The sequence below is a fragment of the Spodoptera frugiperda genome, chromosome 14, assembly GCF_023101765.2.
Source record: "Spodoptera frugiperda isolate SF20-4 chromosome 14, AGI-APGP_CSIRO_Sfru_2.0, whole genome shotgun sequence".
Lineage (NCBI taxonomy): Eukaryota > Metazoa > Arthropoda > Insecta > Lepidoptera > Noctuidae > Spodoptera > Spodoptera frugiperda.
The window spans coordinates 1,054,803-1,073,839 of NC_064225.1; the positions used below are offsets into that span (position 1 = coordinate 1,054,803).

A 19,037-nucleotide genomic window follows, 5' to 3' on the forward strand; every position below is an offset into this window, starting at 1 on the left:
ATAATTGTTTGGCACGCTCTGCAGCCTGAAGGACTCGATGGATTTCAGCTTGATAGGGGCGTTTAATTCGTATTTACTGTGAGAGTGACACTAGATAAATAAAATAATTCTAGAAAGCCAGCCGTATGTGCCCTCACTAAGTCTTCATATTTAGAATGGGTCCCGACTGCTTCAATTTTACAATGACTTTCTTGTTTTAGGGTTTTTTCATTTTCATATTATAAAGAAACTCAGTCGGATTTTTTAGTTTTTTGGATTACCTTTTTTTAGTCAGTACCAGTCTGATATTTCCTCTCGCCTAACCCAAGGCAGGAGAGGTTATTGGATGATTTTACCCCTCAAATAAAAGGGCGTAAATTATGTATAAGTTACCTATACTATTGACATATTGACGTCACTGCTAGCAAAACATAAGTGTTTTTTTCTATACAATTGTGTTGAAAATCGTCCACATGCATCGCTTCACGCACCGGTCAGCTACAGTGCATTATGCTTCTTATTAGGTCTATACATACAGTTACTTGTGCAGTACCTACAAGCATACAAGGTCAAATTTGTACCTTTACCACTTATTATTTTAATTTACTCTTCATTTGAAAGTCCGATGTGAACCGATACAGTTCTGCTTACGCACAGTTTATATGGAAAAGATGTTGTTTTTATTTTTATTTCTTGTGTCGTTGTGTGGTGAGTGTTTTATATTTATATAATTATATTGCAATCTTTTATTATGGCCACCTTGTTGGGTAAGTGATCTTAAGTGAAACATTTTTGGGCTCTTGCTCAAAGCAAGGTAAAAATGTGGTGTTAAATATTTTTGGGTTTTCGGTCATTTACCAGTAATAGCACAGAGTCTATTTATAATTGTGTTTTATTTATGGTTAACGAGCAGACGGATCACCTGATGGTGGGCAACCTTCGCCGCCTATGGACACCCGAAACACCAGAGGTGTGCGTTGCCGTACCTTTTGGGGGTTAAGAATTTAAGGGTTGTTGGGGAATCAGGTATTGGGATGACCGTAATTGGACCTTCGGTAACCTTACACAACGCAAGCGTTATTTCACGTCGGTGTACTGTGAGGCCGTGGTAATCGGTCGAGCCGGCCCTTTCTCCGGCTGCGTTGTGTTTCGTAAGATTACAGGAGGCCCAATTCCCTTCTTCCCAATCCCCGATTCCCCAACAACCATTAAATTCCTAACCCCCAAAAGGCCAGCAACGCACTTGTAACGCCTCTGGTGTTTTAAGTGTCCATGGGCGGTGGCGATTGCATACCATCAGGTGATATATCTGCTCGTTTGGCAGCGTGTGCCATAAAAAAAAACATTGTTTCGTTATTTAAATTATTTAAGAATAATGTAATACCAATATTTAGCCAATGGGATCGAAAAAGACAAGCATAGATCAAAGAATAGGTCGGACATGCAGCCCTTAGTACCGGAATTGTTGTGGTTAACGAAATATTTCGTGTCAGCAGTTTTGTAGTTGCGTCTAATCACGTTCTGACATCGACTGACTGCTGACAGTGTATCAGAATCAAGGTCACGGACGCTCGCTTGGTGATGAGGCGATTTTTTGACCTACTGCTATTATACACGGTGTAACAAAAAGGGGGTATACATATCAAGTGCACGGTTTCTAGACAACATAACAAACGATACGGGAAGGGTTTTTTAAACTCATGTTTTCATGGAATGAAGTTATGAATTTTCCAATACATAAAATTCTAGAAACCGAACATCAAAATTAGGTAGATACAGGTACTAGGCGATCAGATTTACAGAAGAAATGTTTCGTAATTAGCGAGTGACCCCTGTAGTGTTGTGATACGTTTGTATGATTTAAAATCAAGAACCATGCGACACCAAGTATTTGGTACCAATTTTTTTTAAACGTATTTTGAGCTGAAACTTTGTGTAGAGATTATATTCAACCTGTATTCTTCAGTGCTTCTTGATGTATATGGGTATTTTGTTACACGCTGTATAGTTTCTGTAACATATTTATTTAAGTCTTTGACTGCCAATAGAAAACTGTTGAAGGCAAATCCTCCGCTAACGTCGGTCACCGGTGACCACCACGGCGTTCAATGTGTTAATTGTTTGTTTTGATATTTTGACTGCCTCGTTGGCCAAGTGGCCGTAAGTGTGACTGCCGGACAAGGGGTCTCGGGTTCGATTCCCGGGTCGGGCAAAGTATTGTTGGGCTTTTTTCGGTTTTCCGAAAATTACTCAGTAGTAGCACGGAATCTGGAATTGTGCCCAGTATATCGCAATAGGCTCACCCCCTATTACATGGGACTTATAACACAAATGGTGAAAAGTGGGTGTACGTTGTATAGCGGCATTACGTGTCGTAATGTGCACCTCTGCTTACCCTTTCGGGGATAAAAGGCGTGACGTTGCATATACATATATAACTTGCTAATGACTTTTGTACTTTGGTCGATCCAAAATGCCTTCCTTGACATTATCACCAACCAGGCTTAAATCAGATTCTTAACAATCACTGAAGTATTTATTTTTTTATTTAATAATTTATAGGCCAAATATAAAACATGTTATGTTGACGTAATCCATACATACATACATACATACATTCGACTCTTGCGCATGTCGTTCTAGTAAAATATCTTTGATAACCAAAGACTTAAGTTTCAATTTTGCATGGCAATGATGGACCGATGAGGTTTTATTCAGGTATATCATCTTCGACTCTTGCGCATGTATTTTTGGTAAATTTCTGGTAAAATATCTTTTATATCCAAAGTTTTAAGTCTCAATTTTGCATGGCAATGATGTTCCAATGAGTTTTTATTCAGTATAAAGAATCATATGAATTTATTTATTTCAAATAGGCAGTGCATTATTTCGAAGCCAGTCGCCATATACCACAGTTGTTAGTGAGTGTAATTAAAAAAAAAATGTTATTTTTATTTTCCGTGTTTTTATTATTATTTTGCAGTAAGTATTTTGTTTTATTTTTTGTTTCTGGTGGAATGATAATATATAGTATATGCATACATTTTCACTACATAGTATAAAACAAAGTCGCTTTCTCTGTCCCTATGTCCCTTTGTACGCTTAAATCTTTAAAACTACGCAACGGATTTTGATGCGGTTTTTTAATAGATAGTGATTCAAGAGGAAAGGTTATATGTATAACTAACGACCCGTCCCAGCTTCGCATGGGTTCAATGGTGATATATTATTCATGTATTATACATATAAACATTCCTCTTGAATCACTCTATCTATTAAAAAAAATATATTAAAATCCGTTGCGTAGTTTTAAAGATTTAAGCATACAAAGGGAAATAGGGACAGAAAAAGCGACTTTGTTTTATACTATGTAGTGATACATGCATAATATATCACCATTGCACTCATGCGAAGCTGGGGCGGGTCGCTAGTGGTTAATATAATATAGATTCCTCACGTCACGTTTTATTCTATATTATTGTTTTTAATTCAATTATATTTTTTAAATTCTTCACATTATTTCGCTAAAACAATATATATTATATTGGCTTGATTGAGAAATGCAAAATATACATAAGTAGGTATAGAATGCGAAACAGTGCAGAACAATATACCCATATTTATAAACAAACAAATTATTGCATTACCTTCATTGACTAATTTATTAGATCTGCATTATACAGGCTGCCTTGTAATTCGACGTATTCCTCTCGGGAGGTGACAATACAACTAATTTCCTACAAAACTGCTTCGTTGATCGAATGGTCGCAATTGTGACTGCCGGACAAAGGATCTCGGGTTCGATTTCGGGGTCAGGCAAAGTATTACTGGACTTTTTCGGCTTTTCGAAAATTTCTTAGTGGTAGCACGGAGTCTGGAATTGTGCCCAGTATATGGCAATAGGTTCACCCCCTATTACATGGAACTTATTTTTTTTTTTTTTTTGTAACGCGATGGAAATCCTCATGGACTTCCCACGTCGTGGGGACGACGGGGCGTGCCGGACTCTTACCGGCTAAAACCACCGCGGTGTTCCTCCACTGCCTGTGGCCGTGATCCGGGCTGCCCTCGCGGATTCACCGCACCCGGCAGGCTTCGACCTACCGCTACTTTTGCGGCAGGTCCCGCACATGGAACTTATAACACAAATGGTGAAAAGTATGTAGTATAGTGTGTAGTACATTGTATAGTGGCATTACGTGCCGTAAAGTGCACCTCATTTTTTTTTTTTTTTTTTTGACGGGGGGAAAATCATCCTATTACTTTTCTCGCCTTGAGCGAGGCGAGAGGGAGTGTCAGACTCTTACTGACTAAAAACCACCCCGTTCCTTCTCCTGCTTTTCGAGCCGGAGCCCCGGTAAACCCGCTAGGTAGTCCGCAGCTCCGGATAACGCTTCGGTTGTGTTGTTTCTTAAAAATTAGCCCAGAGGTCTGGTCCGAAAGTTTCTGTTGTATTTTAAAACGAATGGTATTTCTGCTTTCTAATTAATAATGTTTATTGATGCATCGGCAACTGATAAATACTAACACAACTTAAATCAGTAGTTTTATATTATTACACACAATCAATTTACTTTGGGTAGATGAGGGTAATCTTAAAAATATTGGGTCGAGGACATCAAGTATTATGTTTCTACTAATAAGAATTTGAATTAGAAATGGTCTTATTACGTATTGAAAATTCTAAACGAATCAGATTGGTATCACAGATGTGCAATAATAATTCTATTATGAATTACTTATTATATTATTAACGCTGTGCCTTTCATTTCATTGCGTTTTGGCATAAAGTGGTCAAGTTATTATTATTTATAAAATAATAATTAGGAAATGTCAATATTTTATGTATGTGAATGTAATGTATGCAAGGAGTATTGTTATTTTTTTTTATTTATAGTATAGTATATGTATATATTATGTATGTTTTTATTTGTTATATAAATTATATGGTTTATAAAGATTATGAAAGTGTGGGAGAGCCATGCTTCGGCTCGACAGGTGTGATACTAAGGCTTCACAGAAACCCGACGTGAAACAACGCTTGCGTTGTGTTTTGTTGTGTGAGTGAGGTTACCGGAGACCCGAATTACTTTCAGGTGAAAGTTAAATTGCTTTTGCTTTCTTTGTAAAGTTGCCTTGCCCAATTTTCCCAATCCCCGATTCCCCAACAACCCTTAAATTCCTAACCCCCAAAAGGCCGGCAACGCACTTGTAATGCCTCTGGTGTTTCGGGTGTCCATGGGCGGTGGTGATTGCTTACCATCAGGTGATCCGTCTGCTCGTTTACCGGCTTATATCTACCATACTATTTTGTTTGCATTATCATAAAAATATTTCAGTAAGTACGTTAAAAATAAATGCAATGGTGTTAAGTTAGGTACGTGAGTTACATATTATGCCGTCTTGTCAACTTATCATACAAATATTTAACTTCTAATTAGGGTAGGTAAAGTAATGATCTAGAATTAGCATACCTATACGTATAAGCTAATAATCTAAGGCAGGGGTTCCCAACATTTTTAACCGACTTCAAAAAAAAGGAGGTTCTCAATTTGATCTGTATGTATGTATGTTTGTGCGCGATTATCTCGCGTTAGGCTGAACCGATTTTGACGCGGTTTTCAGCGTAGTACTTTTCAGTTTTAGGAGAAAGAAAAATTGAAGGCGGTTTTCTTATTTTTTTAAGGTTTAACTTGTTCTTTTTTCATGTGTTCCCACGTAAGATGTTTGTTTACAGGTTCATTTTCATAAAATAGTGACGTATTGATTATTAAAATCAATTGATCCTCACAGTTGTGACATATAATTTATTTAAAACTTTTACCGTGGTAAGTAGTTATATTAGATGCTGTCTTCTGTATTTTTCTTATTTTGCGGATCACCGGTTGGGAACCACTGGTCTACCCGAAAATTGCTACTAATTTTTAAATTGTACTTATCGTGCTATCTCTGTCTTTTTATGAAGAATTGGTCGAGACAGAACTATTTCTGTTCGAGAGCGTCTTAAAATTTTTGACAAATAGTTTTTTTTTGAAGTACGCATATTTACATATAATAGTGACGTGACGATCGATTTATCTTCATTTTAATTTATTGTCACTTTAAAATATTTTGTTGTGTTTGACAAATTGTTGTTCCGGGTCTAAGTGTGACGTGTATGCAAAATTATAATTGAACCTATGTTGTTTATTTATAAGTACACGATTTTTGAGACAGGAAAACACCTATGTACATAATTTTACATGTAAAATTGGTGTTACTTTTAACATATACCCGTTAATATTAATTATTATGTTATCGGCTTACTCACGTACTGTTTTGACGAGGAACTCGACTAGTTTCAAGCCATGCTAGAGGCTCATATTCATGAGCAGCATTCCGCGACACACGACGCGGCGATTGTCGCGCTGCTACTCGACTAGTTTCAGTCGTGTGTCGCGGAATGCTGCTAATGAATATGAGCCCTTAGCATGGCTTGAAACTAGTCGAGTTCCTCGTCAAACAGTTACGTGAGTAAGCCGATAATATAATAATTAATTTAGTATGTCTCACGAAAGTTACAATAAAATTATAGTCAAAAGAAATATTACAATATTAAAAAAAAACACACTGCCTCATTGGTTGAGCAATCGGTAGCCGCGCAACCTATATCGGGTTCGATTGCCGCACGGAGCAACTCTTTGTGTGATCCACAAATAGTTGTTTCGGGTCTGGGTGTAATGTGTATGTGAACTTGTATGTTTGTAAACGCACCCGTCCACGACACAGGAAAATACTAAGGCGAAGCAACGTTAAAAAAAAGTTGAGATACGGGTCGCGACTTCAATAGGGATGATGACGGGTTATGAAATTTTCAAAATCTATTTTGTCTGTCAATTAGGTAATGAAAAAATATTAGACACGCATTTTTTTGTCATGTAAGTTAACAATACTTAGATTAAACGGATCAATCTTTAGGAATGGGAGCAAATACGCCATTTCAACATATAAAATGTAATGTAGAAGTGACGTCACGCTATATTTTAAATCGATGTCTTCGAAAGCAATCAATCTTCGAGACAATCCTAGTGTGGGGCAACGTAAAAAAAATAATTGTAGGTAAGTAAAAGAAAAGTTGATAATGAATTTATTCTCTTTTGTTACAGGTCCCGTATATCCCCTAGCCCCCCACAAGCCACAAGCAGACACATTCCTAGACTCGTTGGCACACAAACTGAAACTCGAGACGTGGGAGCGAGACGAGGTGCCGTGTTTGGAAAGTGTTTTAAATGTTTTGGAAAACGTGAAGAATCATACTTTGTGGGCGACATGGAGTAAGTTCCATATTTCCATCTTATCTTACTAATATTATAAATGCGAAAGTTTGTGAGTTTGTTACTCAATTGTGTCAAAACGGCTGAAGGGATTGGGATGAGATTTGGAACAGTGGTAGTTCATGGTTTGGAAAAACACAGACTACTTTTTAACCGACCAGAATGCGATCGAAACCGCTGGCAAAAGCTAGCTAGTCATAAAATGTATTTCAGTACCATTAGTACGAGTTTTCTTTAAGTTTTAAGCAATCGAAACGAGAGCGCGTTCGGCACTCTGATTGGTTAGTTTATTCGAGTCGGCCAATCAGAGCGTCGAACGTACTCTCGTTTCTGCTCTCTTCCTCGCACAGCTACATAGCTTATTATCCGTGGAAACGGTCATATAGTTTCAAAGCTTAGCTCAGCTTAGCTTAGCTACATATTTTCACATTTCTGATGGAAAAGCACCCAAATATCTCGAGTTATTTGACCTTTGTTTTCTAATATTAAGGTAATATTTTTTCAGTTTGGAACGCGAATTCATTGCCATCTGGTAATTACTACGGATCCTTTAAACATCACGCGAGCTATGACCAGTGTCTGAAGCCACCATGGCTGCACACCCATCCACAACTGAAGACCAAGTACTGCTTCGCGGACTTCCTACTTTCTGATGACAATCAGCATGTTAAAAGATTAGCTGATCATGACCCTTATGGGTCTACCTCGGAGTATATTAACGTGAGTACCTTCAACCATACATACATAACCTCACGCCTGTCTCCCATGGGGGTAGGCAGAGACAATGGAACGCCAATTGCCACGGTTCTTACACACTTATTTCGCTTCATCAACAGTCATCAGTCTTTTCATGCATGCTCGTCGGTTAAAGGTACTTTTAATTTGGCCCTTACCTTTAACCGGTTCTTTGAATAATTAGTTATTTGTAACTAGCTGATTCGGCAAACTTCGTTCCGCCTTAAACATTTTTTTGTCACATTTTCAACCTTCAAATTGTTGTTTCGGGTTTGGGTGTCATGTGTATGTACGTGGATTTGTACGTTTGTAAATGCACCCACACAGGAGAAAATGCTAATTTAGGACAAAGTTTAAAAGAAGTATGAACGCCCAGTATATATTTTTGATAGATATAATACATACATACATACATATCGTCACGCCTTTAATCCCCGAAGGGGTAGGCAGAGGTGCACATTATGGCACTTAATGCCACTGTGTACACCCACTTTTCACAATTTATGTTGTTAGTCCCATGTAATAGGTGGTGAGCCTATTGCCATATACCGGGCACATTTCCAGACTCCGTGCTACTACTGAGAAATTTTCGAAAAAAGCCCAGTAATATTTTGCCCGACCCGGGAATCGAACCCGAGACCCCTTGCCCGGTAGTCGCATTTGCTACCATTTGGCTAACGAGGCAGTCGTTTGTAAACTCTAGTGAAAATGCTAGTTTATGGCAAAGTTTAAAAGAAGTATGAACGCCCAATACATATATCTGATATACTAAGTATTTAAAAAAAATGGGCATAGCAGGTTCCCACTATTATATTATAGTAATCAAAAAGTACCTACGTATCTAAATGGTGACAAATAGATGTTACATTTTACATACTTAACATCATTGCTGATCCTTTGATCGATTAAAAGTCGTAACAATATGGTATGAGTCTCAATAATTTTGTCTCGTTCAACTAAGTAACAGTTAAGGGCTTAGGTACAAGGGCAACTACCGGACAAGGTTAACAAGTTAAAGTAGACAAACATGTGTGTATTTAAATTAAGAAAAATACGTGCGAACTTTAATATTAATTAATTAAAAAAGAAACAAAAAAAAACCGCTTCCTTGGTCGAGTGGTCAGAAGTGCGACTGTTGGTCTAGAGGTCTCGGGTTAGATTTCCGGGCCGGGTACAGTACTACTGGACTTTTTTCGGTTTTTCGAAAATTTCTCAGTAGTAGCACGGAGTCTGGAATTATGCCCAGTATATGGCAATAGGCTCACCACGTAATGCATATAATAAAACACTTGTCTTATAATACAAATGGTGAAAAGTAGGTGTACACTGTACACTGTACAGTGGCATTACGTGCTATAATGTGCACCTCTGCCTACCCCTTCGGGGATAAAAGGCGTGACGTTGCATGTGTAATAAAAGAAACAAGTGCATACTCATAGAATATATTAATTCTAGAAAAAAAAATTAAACTTAAATATTTTCATATTGTTTTCAGTCAGTGACACCATCAGGTATGCCCGTCAACCACATCATGTGGGGTGTCTGTATACCAGCATCCTGCACATCTCCAGCAGTGTCCAAGCTGAGCAGGGTGGTGTACGAGGCAGCCACCTTCAGCAGCATAGCGTCTGACGTCACGGTGAAACACTGCCAGGAGGCCGGGGAGAGCCCGCCCTACTCCACCGGGTTTTATATCTTCATGTAAGTCAGATATCTTTATATAAGAGCCATGCTTCGGCACGAATGGGTCGGCTCGACCGAAGTGATACCACGGCCTCACAGAAAACCGCCGTGAAACAACGGTTGTGTCAGTGAGGTTGCCTTTTTACCGGAGGCCCAATTACCCCCCTTCCCAATCTTCCCAATCCCCGATTCCCCAACAACCCTTATATTCCTAACCTAAAAGGCCAGCAACGCACTTGTAACGCCTCTGGTGTTTCAAGTGTCCATGGGCGGCGGCGATTGCTTACCATCAGGTGATCCGTCTGCTCATTTATCACCTTATAACATAAAAAACATAGTGTAATTAAGTATGGTTTATATTTAACATCTCACACTATAAAGGGTGAGTATATAGCTGACAAACTGCTGAATAGAATTCCTCGCCTTTAGTAGTTTAAAAACAGAATAAATATAAATCACATTCACACGTACTGTACGTGAGTAGTTCATCCAATTGAGGAAAAAACAGCGTTACATAAGCAATTATAATTATAACAGTTTTTAATTACATCCTCGTTCAAAATTGACCTCTATAGCCTTTAACATTGAGATCATAATAAATGCCACTTCAATTAAATAAACAAAGTTACCTACATTGTTTTCTGTTGTGTAATAAATAAATGTAGCATCTCATTTTATTACCCAGTTATGATTACACACACAACGTCACGCCTTTTATCCCCGAAGGGGTAGGCAGAGGTGCACATGCACATTACGGCACGTAATGTCGCTATACATTGTACACCCACTTTTCACCATTTTGTGTTATAAGTCCAATGTAATAGGGGGTGAGCCTATTGCCATATCCTGGACACAAATCCAGACTCCGTGCTATTACCGAGAAATTTTCGATAATCCGAAAATAGCCCAGTTATGATTAATACTTGTATTTTAAGACTCCATGTTCTACAAAATGAAAATACAAGTTGCTTTGTTCGGGAGACCAGATATGGTGGCTAAAGGCTATCATTTAGTTAAAAAAAAACCTACATAAAGATGTGCTATGTAGCTATGCTACGAAGATGTAGTAGCTAAGCTGTAAAACTATGTGACCGTTTCCACTGATACTAAGTTATGTAGCTGTGCGAGTAACATGTGCTATCAAGATGCGCCGCCGCAAAGTAGCCGTGGGAGGAATGCGCCATCGAGTAAGCAATGTATCGATAGCAGGGAAGCTATCGAATTCGTTTCCACCAGTGTTAAGCTATGTGTACCAATGAATATGATTAACAGAAGCCAAACACATCCACAGCAAAGTGGCATAGCACATCACTGGTGGAAAATAATCCTAATAGATGGCCTATTGTGTTTTTAGGACCTAGGCAGTAAAGAAGATATATACATGTAACCATCGGGGCAGACTTTAGTAATAGTGTTATAAATTATTATCTTTTCAGAGCATTGATAGTGTCACTGGTGGTAACCGCTGCAGCTTCTACTTACTATCGAATGCATGTGTCATCTGAAGAGGAGTCTTCGAACAGTTTAAGTAAGAGATTTTTAATAAGTTCCTGCTATTTTCAAAAAATCTTTGTCTGGTACCCTTAGTACGAGTTTGTTTTACGTTTAAAGTAATAGAAACCACTAGAGGCTACTCTAATTTAACGAAAAACGAAGTTTCGTCAGAAACTTCGCAGAATTCGTACTACAATTCCATTTATTGCGAACTTTTGTGAACAAAAATGAACGAATGAAATGAAGATAAAAAAATAACGTTATTTTAAGTAATTTCATTAGTAAATCACTAATCACATACGGTCGAATATTAAACGAAACTTCACATTTGAGAACCGGAGTAGCCCTACAGAGCGCATTTGGTTCTCTGATTCTGAATCAACCAATGAGAACGCCGAACGCGCTTTTGTTTCGATTACTTTAAACGCAAAGCAAACTCATACTAAGGGTACTGATCACCAGTCACCAATAAGAATACTATTACCAGTAAAGGCTACGACTCTATTAACCAAAATAAACCTTATATTCCAGTGACAATCATAACAAAATCCTTTAACATCTTCAAGAATCAAGAAGATTTAGTGAAAGTCAATAAGGATGAGATTCGCGTGATGAATGGCATGAGATTCCTAACTGCAGCCATTATTGTAGAAATACATGTGGTGTTCTACATGTCCATATCTGGTATAGGCAATTTAATGGACATTGATGCGGTAAGTCCTTTAAAATGTACTTTATTTACTTTATAAATAGGTTTGCTTTTTGTCTGTACTTGAAAATTTGATGATTGAAAGGTTACATTTTTTGCGATATTAATTTATATCTACTTCCTTGTTGGTCGAGTGGTCGCAAGTGCGGCTGCCGGACAAGGGGTCTCGGGTTCAATTTCCGGGTCGGGCAAAATATTATTAGGCTTTTTTCGGTTTTTCGAAAATTTCTCAGTAGTAGCACGGAGTCTGGAACTGTATCAAGTATAAGGCAATATATTCACTCCCTATTACATGGGACTAAAATAAAAATGGTGAAAGTGAGTGTGTATTATATAGCGGCATTTCTACCGTAATCTACACCTCTGCTTACCCCTTAGAGGTTAAAAGGTGTGACGTTGCGACTGATGTATATAACTCAATATCACAAAAAAAATTAGATCGATATTAGCCTCTCAACCGTCATATGTATATTATTTCCTAGCTTCACTGACAAACAGATTAACAGACAATTCAATTTGACTTTTCAAAAATACCTAATTAAAGAATAATTAAAATGCTTTGACTTTGACTTCCAGTTTTTGGAAAGCGTTGGTGGGTTACTACTGCATTTTGATCTCTTCGTTGACACGTTCTTCACCATGTCTGGTCTACTCCATATCAAAGGACTGATGGGGAAACGGCAGAATCTACTCAATGTGCTCTGGAAACGGTACATAAGGTAAGCGTTACGTCATAAAAATGATGACTCTTTATTAAATCACACACATACGACATAGCGGCCTAACGACAACCCATCAAATGTAAAAAAAATACACTATGCTCTCTCAAAAAAATCTCCTAACCATCGAAAACAAGAAAAAAAACTTATAAATTCCATCGAAAATCTGATGAACAGTACCCTTAGTACGAGTTTGCTTTACGTTTAAAGTAATCGAAACGAGAGCGCGTCTGGCGCTCTGATTGGTTGGTTTATTCGATCCCACCAATCAGATCGCCGTACACGCTCTCGTTCTGTTTTCATTAAATGCAAAGCAAACTTGTACTAAGGGTACAGTTCTAACTATGAGCCAAATAGCACAAACAGCTGTTTAATCGTATGATTAGAAAAGCAATCGTGTACATTAACTTTTCTACTCACTCCAATTGACTAGCATTTATTACAATTTTGTCTAGAATAGTAGTATTCTAGATAAAATTGTAGACAAAACTTATGTGGAGAAGTAATCAAAATCACCTAAATTATCAAATTAATTTTAAGACTTGTTGCAGATTAATAGGACCATTCGCGCTGATCGTGTTATACTTAATATCCGTCTCCAAGCACCTGAACCCTGGTCCAGCCTTATTAGGATTGGAGGAGACAGAAGTATGTGAACAGTACTGGCTGAAGAGTTTGCTCCTAATGAACTCAGATGTGCGACACATTGTGAGTATAACCGATTGAAAAGACCGTGGTCTTTTGGAGCCATTTCGGAAAGACTCAATAACTCCTGTAATAAAGGGTCTTTTGTTCTTTGCAGTGTCATGATGTGACTTGGTATCTGGCCTGTGATTATCAGCTAGCAATCCTGGGCACTCTTCTCTTTTACTTCTATCAGAAGAACAGGGGTTTTGGATTCGTCACTTATGCTATTGTTGCAGTCTTCTCGATGATCATTCCTGGGGTGTTGACGTATCTGTTCAACTTACCTGGTGTTCTATTTACGGATTATGGGTAAGGTATTAGCAATGTTTATTTTTTAAGCGACTTGAAACAAAGCTGACTCACAGTTTGACCTGTATGTATGTATGTTTGTGCGCGATTATCTCGCGTTTGGCTAAATCAATTTTGATGCGGTTTTCAACATAGTATTTTTCAGACTTCGGAAAAGGTTTTAGGGATATTACCTGACTTAAAAATGGAAGGCGGTTCCCATGTTTTTTAAGTAGTTTTTCATATAGACCTCCATCATTATTTTCATTAAAATAATTGTACTTTTTAGTCAAATAGGTAATTAATTTGAAGTATTTTATATCACTTTAAGTGAATAATGCTTAGATGGCTAAAGGCTCAGATGCAAAATTATGCATGTTTATTTACTAGTAAATAAATAACTGTTAACGAGCGTGGCGTTAGGCTCGATTAGTATCTGTTAAGGAATTTAAAGATCTAGCCTCATAATTTATACTTCTTTCAGCAAGTATGTGATCCACTACCGCGAGGCTTGGCAGCACAGCTTACTGTACACACCGTCCTACAGCCGCGCCAGTCCGTACATTGTGGGCGTTGCCATGGGATACATCATGTCTATCTACAAACCTGCTGATTATAGGAAGTCTATTTCTAAAGTAAGTACTTCTTACTTTATTAGTTTTATTTGTAAGAATAACTTAGTCCAATATTTTTTATGGTAAAGTAATTTTGAGATTTTTCGTTGCAATTTCATAAAAAAATCCCTAGTCTTTTTATTAACAATCATCCCTAGATGATGCCGTCATCATCTGTTCGGGGTATGAATATTAAAAATCTATTTAGTCCGTCAGTTAGGTAATGATACAGTTTTAGACAAGTATTTTCTATATTGCAAAGTTAAGAAGTGAGAGCAAATACGTCATTTCTACATATAAAATGAACATAGAAGCAAGGCTCGGATACCGGTTAAATTTTCAAACCGTTATTATGTACTTGTACGCAAAACCTTTACATTGGGTTTCGTTCGCGAAACCGGTTTTTTTAAACCGGTATTTGGAACAGTATTTTCATAAAGGTTTTTTCGGATTAAACGGTTTAGAGCAATAAAAACCGGTTAATACGACGCACATCAAAGAAACGCCGCGCGCTGTTCAATAATAATATTTGAACGCGTGTACCGACATGCCCCTCGTCGAATAAACCGGTTAATTTAGGTTAAATAAAGTTCTTTAAATGTTCACGTTCTTAAGAAAAGTTCGGAGGAAAACCGATATAAACCGGTATTAACCGGTATTTTTTAAACCGGTTCCGAGCCTTGCATAGAAGTGACGTCACGCGATATTTCAAATCGACAAAATTATCTTCAAAGTATTTGTTTGGATAAGATAATAAAAAATATGTGTCTAATATTTTAACATAATCAACAAGACGGAGGTTAAAATAAAAATTAGTAATTTTTCCTATTCCTAACCCCTAAAAGGTATCACACTTATAACACCTCTGGTATATCCAATACTATTTCTACATTTCAAATCTTCAGTGAAGTAGACATTTTAAAACTCCTGTCTTACTTTACTTATTTCATGATTACTTTCAGAAATGGTCCATAGTTGGTGTGGCAGTGAGTTTCATCGCATTTCTAGTGACGTTGGCCCTCGGTTACATACTAAGACTTCGAGAGCACGATCCCATAGACGCTGTGGTCGTCGCAGCCACCAGCAGGATCTTCTGGGCTGCTGCCATCTGCTGCATTATAGGAATGTGTGAATATGGAACTGTTCGTAAGTATATCCGTGCAATATCTCCAAAGGAGTAGGCAGAGATGCATCTGAACATTATACCACGTAATGCCACTGTACAATATACGCTCGCTATTCACCATTTTTGTTATAAGTCCCATGTTATAGGAGGTAGTCGTTAGTGGGTATATATAAAGTGTTTTAGGGAACAGAGAATAAAGTCCCAAAGCGAGGTGATTGTGCCTGGCGGGCTTTCTGCCCAACTGTTGTTCGTTGGGATTTTCTATCCATGTGTATTCGCATTTAAACTACACATGTCCGTCCATGTAGGATTTATGACGTCATCCGTTAATTTGCTTGTCGATAGTGCTATTAATAAATATACAATAAATGACCCACATTCATAAATGATTAAGTGTCTAAAATTGGACCCAGTTTGTAGCCATTCGTTACCCTCTCAATGATTTCGTTGAGTCGAGATTCGGGAGAACCCATTGTATGATTTTCCCCCTCAAAAAAAAGGTGCCAAAAATGAGGTACGAAGAAAATTATTGATGCTCAGTCAATAATTATTTCGAAAACCAAATGGTCTTTCTGGTCAATAATAGTCCGTGTATTTTTGTTTGTTTTCCAGCTATAGTCTCCCATATCCTGGGCTGGTCGGTGTTCACGCCTCTCAGTCGACTTTCCTACGGCATTTACATGATCCATCCGCTGATCATACAGAGGCACAAGCTTGTACAAAGATCGGCTCATCTCTTCGACTCGTTTTGCTTGGTAAGTATCTTCAATTAAGTAAATGTTTCAAAAATCTACAGTTTCTCTGTTTATGATATGTTTTTGTCTTACTGTGCTTAACATCAAATATTAACAATTCGTCAGCATCATATTGGCCCTATTGCATAGGAATAGACGATAACATTCTTGCCGATAAAACAGTTTCCATGTTCTTCAAGAATGAAATACAATAGTATCTGGAATACCAAAAGGTAGCTTTTGGTGTACTTGATCATCAAAGAGTTCATAAGGCTTGTTGAATGCTTTCTTTATAAAACTATAATTTCTTTCAGATTTACGACGCTGTAGGAACCGTGGGGTTATCAATAGGGCTCGGTTACGCGATGTGGCTGTTTGTGGAGGCGCCGCTGATCAACATCACCAACCAGCTCTTGTTCAACAAGTACGATAACCTTTTTCTTTACTTCTTTACCTTTTGTCCTCAACTTCGTTTCTTTAGCGTTATGTGAGTGAGTATACTAGAGGCCCAACTACCCTCCTTCCCAATCTTCCCAATCCCGGATTTCCAAACAAACCTTACATTCCTAACTCCCAAAAGACAACGCACTTGTATCGCCTCTGGCGATTCAGGTGTCCATAGGCTTACCATTGCTTACCATCAGATGATTTGTTTGCTCGGCTCGGGTTATATCATAAAAAAGATATTTTTTTTACAGATCGAAGGACACTCAACCAGATAAAAGTCGTGGTGAGAATGGAATCCAACATCAGAATGGAGTTGCGAAGACCAAAGTTTTGTAAGTTAAAAAGTTTTTTTTTGACCTGATGGTAAGCTGCCCATGGATTTTTTATGCAATAAGCCAGTAAATGAGCAGACGGATCACTTGATGGTAAGCAATCGCCGCCGCCCATGGACAACCAAAACACCAGAGGCGTTACAAGAGCATTGCCGGCGTTTTGGGGTTTAGGAATTTAAGGGTTGTTGGGGAATCGAAGATTGGGAAGATTAGATGTAAGACTTCTTTTGCGTGTGTCGCAATTTTTCTACTCAAGCAATAAGTTAGCAATTTGTAACTCATGATATTGTTATTTTTATCCAAACAGGTTAAATGGAACAGAATCAGATAAAAATCGCGGTGAGAATGGAATCAAACACCAGAATGGAAATGCTAAAACCAAAGTTTCATAACATTAAGTTTTTTTATAAGTACCTAAGTTAATAATAAAATTGTAATTAGTATTGTAAAGCTGTTAATAGATACACCTAGTAGAAAATAATTATATTTAATAGATAAATGTAAATAATTAAAAATATATTTTGGGATTACCTAATTATTTTACTGTCGACACTTTTTCTACATTTTGCACACATGTCGGGGGAGGGGCGGGGGGGAACATCCAATGATTTCTACCGCATTGGACGAGGGGGAATGTCAGACTCTTACTGATTAAAAAGAAAAAACATTTTAAGTTTATGTTATCCACAGGTTGTTGTTTCGGGCTTGGGTATCATGTATATGTGAACTTGTATATTTGTAAACGCACCCACGACACAGGAGAAAATCCTAGTGTGGCACAACGTTTATTTGAAAAAGAAAAAAAGACAAAAGGCTTAAAAAAATACCACCCCATTGTTACTCCTGCTTTTCGAATAGAAGCCCCGGCAACAAGCAGCTACAGGAAGACTTTTTTATAATTCTATATGAGTAAATATACATGAATGACTCGTAGGTATATACAGTGTAGGTACCTACACAATTAGTTACCTAATAGGTACATAATCATCATAATTTAAATACATTAATAATTCAAGTTCCTCAAACAAGCGACCTTGCAGTTCATCGCACTGTTACTACCTATTGATCGAGAGAGTTCAAGGGCAATGGTTCCTAACAGCTGATTGGTACTTGTACTTTATAAGTACCTACAACATCTATATTTCATCATCAATCTATGCTAATATTATAAAGCTGAAGAGTTTGTTTGATTGTTTGTTTGTTTGTTTGGTTGTTAGAACGCGCTAATCCCCGGAAGTACTGATCCGATTTGAATAATAATTTTTGTATTGAATAGTGCATTTATCGAGGCAGGCTATAGGCTATAAAACATCACGCTATGGCCCATAGCAGCCAAGCATTGCGGGTGAAACCGCGCGGAAGTAGCTAGTATCCTATAAAGGTAAGCGTCCTAAGGCCCGCATCGTACGCATCGCACGCATTCCGTATGACGTCATCAGTACGCATCGCACGCATTCCGTATGACGTCATCAGTACGCATCGCATGTAAGCATTGCTGATGATGCGGTCCGTACGATGCGGATCAGTGGACGCAGTTGTATGAGTTTCTATACAAGACAAACTAAAATCCGTTGCGTGTGATGCGTACAATGCGGGTCTGTGGACGCTTACCTTAAGCAGTTTCTACTGACCAAAGGCCTCTTCTCGCACGGAGGTTTGAGCATTAATCACCACATTATAATTATAATTAGAAATTATAAGCCTAGGTTTCTTTACGATTCAAAGAGCCATTAGACCACCACAGATGGGGCCCAGTAGGGCTGATGCCTGATCCGGAGCTGCGGACTAGCTAGCGGGTTTACCGGGGCTCCGGCTCGAAAAGCAGGAGTAGGAACGGGGTGGTTTTTAGTCAGTAAGAGTCTGACACTCCTCTCGCCTCGCCCAAGGCGAGAGAAGGCATTGGATGATTTTCCCCCATCAAAAAAAAAAGGTTTCTTTACGATGTTTTCCTTCACCGTTTGTCAGTGGTGTCTAAATAATCTTAGAAAGTACATATAACTTGGACTTGCCATTGGTAATGGATCTTCTTAACTTACCAATCATGTATGAGGAGCCTTAAACCTCTGGGCCACAAAGACATGTTCATCTATAGTAACTTTTGACCCGGGAACCAGGAACTTCTTTTTTCTTATAAAACTTTGCCCCACACTAGGATTTTCTCCTGTGTCGTGGGTGCG

General features: G+C 38.1%; 1 protein-coding gene across 2 annotated transcripts; it reads left to right on the forward strand.

Moving 5' to 3' along the window:
- The first annotated feature begins 584 nt into the window (after positions 1-584).
- Positions 585-17,388, forward strand: LOC118279121 (nose resistant to fluoxetine protein 6-like). Of its 2 annotated transcripts, none has more exons than XM_050698307.1 (15): positions 585-687; positions 7,125-7,292; positions 7,798-8,012; positions 9,523-9,728; positions 11,147-11,238; positions 11,736-11,917; positions 12,490-12,632; positions 13,184-13,340; positions 13,435-13,628; positions 14,092-14,242; positions 15,184-15,367; positions 15,960-16,102; positions 16,396-16,505; positions 16,780-16,860; positions 17,168-17,388. In XM_050698307.1, exons 1-15 carry the CDS (start codon positions 642-644, stop codon positions 17,250-17,252), a joined length of 2,157 nt encoding a protein of 718 aa, XP_050554264.1. In that variant the 5' UTR covers positions 585-641; the 3' UTR covers positions 17,253-17,388. The 2 variants fall into 2 exon arrangements, with proteins under 2 accessions (XP_050554264.1, XP_050554265.1); XM_050698308.1 differs by lacking the exon at positions 585-687 and adding an exon at positions 2,840-2,961.
- The last annotated feature ends 1,649 nt before the right edge of the window (positions 17,389-19,037 follow it).